Source organism: Glandiceps talaboti, chromosome 13 (assembly GCF_964340395.1).
Source record: "Glandiceps talaboti chromosome 13, keGlaTala1.1, whole genome shotgun sequence".
NCBI classification, from domain to species: domain Eukaryota; kingdom Metazoa; phylum Hemichordata; class Enteropneusta; family Spengelidae; genus Glandiceps; species Glandiceps talaboti.
In genome coordinates this window covers 8179958-8181231 of record NC_135561.1, presented here as the reverse complement: position 1 = coordinate 8181231, position 1274 = coordinate 8179958, and the positions used below count along the sequence as shown (strand labels likewise).

The 1274-nt window shown below is 38.1% G+C and overlaps 1 protein-coding gene across 1 annotated transcript in view; it reads right to left on the bottom strand.

Moving 5' to 3' along the window:
• Positions 1-60, bottom strand: part of LOC144444567 (transmembrane 9 superfamily member 1-like) — a 26450-nt gene extending 26390 nt beyond the window's left edge. Inside the window, exon 1 of the mRNA XM_078134037.1 lies at positions 1-60. This exon is cut by the window's left edge and continues 27 nt beyond it. Within this exon, the coding sequence (XP_077990163.1) occupies positions 1-54 (54 nt within the window). The 5' untranslated portion in view covers positions 55-60.
• Positions 61-1274: the final 1214 nt, after the last annotated feature.

Below are 1274 nucleotides of genomic sequence, written 5' to 3'. Positions count from 1 at the left end.
TGTAATACAGTTTGCAAGTGCCAACAGAAAGACACTACACCACAAAGCGGCCATTTTGAATGTTAGTCTCGACTGATACTTTCTCGCAAACCACGAGAGTTCGTAGCGTATGCGATTTGGATAATCCTGGGTCGAAATCTGTCTATATTTCCGCAAAGGGAAAGAGCTGTCTCTACTTTTACAATGTTTTCTGAGAGTAGTATCAATGTGGCATCATTTTATCACAATAAATGCTTTCAGAATAGCCACATTATGTTTATTTAACGCGTTGGTTTTCCGTTACACTATGCCCTACTGATCCGATTTTTATACGATCATTAATCCTAGGGCGAATCACTGGCTTATCCAGTAAAATCAATCCGCATCGTCTTACTGTCGCAATATTAGAATCAAGGCCATGGCGAAAATTACAGTAATTTAGTAAATATGTTAAATTTAACGCGATTCTAATATTTCATATACACATTGGAAAGCTTTTACAGACACCTGCTCACATTTAGTGGGATTTTATTTGTCAATACAAAGTGGAACAATATGTGGATTAGTAGGTGTAGTGCGGAAGATTAATCCGACGTGTCAAACATTCCGATCTCCGTAGTTTCGCTCCAAATCTCCCCGTTTTACGCCAGAATTTCCATGTTTACCGTCAAGAGGACCAAGTATCCACCCGTCCAGGTGTTTTAAACTTTGGAGAGGATAAGCTGGGTGAAATTCCGAGGGAAAAATTTCGCCGATCTGTGCTATTATCACATAATGTGTATTTAGTGAACAGCGCTCGTCCTTTCACGCCCTGATCTATGGAGAGCGACAGCATGACGTCGCTTTCCCAGGCCTTGTCGGCTACCGCAACTTCAACTCATAACACAATGTTAAAGGTAAGATACAGAAGTTTCTCGTCGTGATCGACTTGACTTGAAATGTTTTTTGAAATGTCTAAACGCTGCTGCCGACACTTGACCCTTTGGCCATGCCAGACATTCGATTGAATTAAAATAAAGGCCGAATGATGAATGGGGTGTGCGCATAAATTTGCATATGTCAATGTGTTAACACATTCCTCATTCACAACTTTAGTTGGGTGGGGAATTCAGAATTTGTACGAGACAAATTAATTCTCTCGCTTATAATTTTCAAATTTTGCATCAATATTTCCTGAAATTAAATTTATAGTGTGATGTAAATTAAAAAATAAAAATGTGTTTTTTAATATTAAAGTTTGATAAAAATAAGATAGCAAACAACTGGGATGCATTTCTTTGTTAATACACACCTGT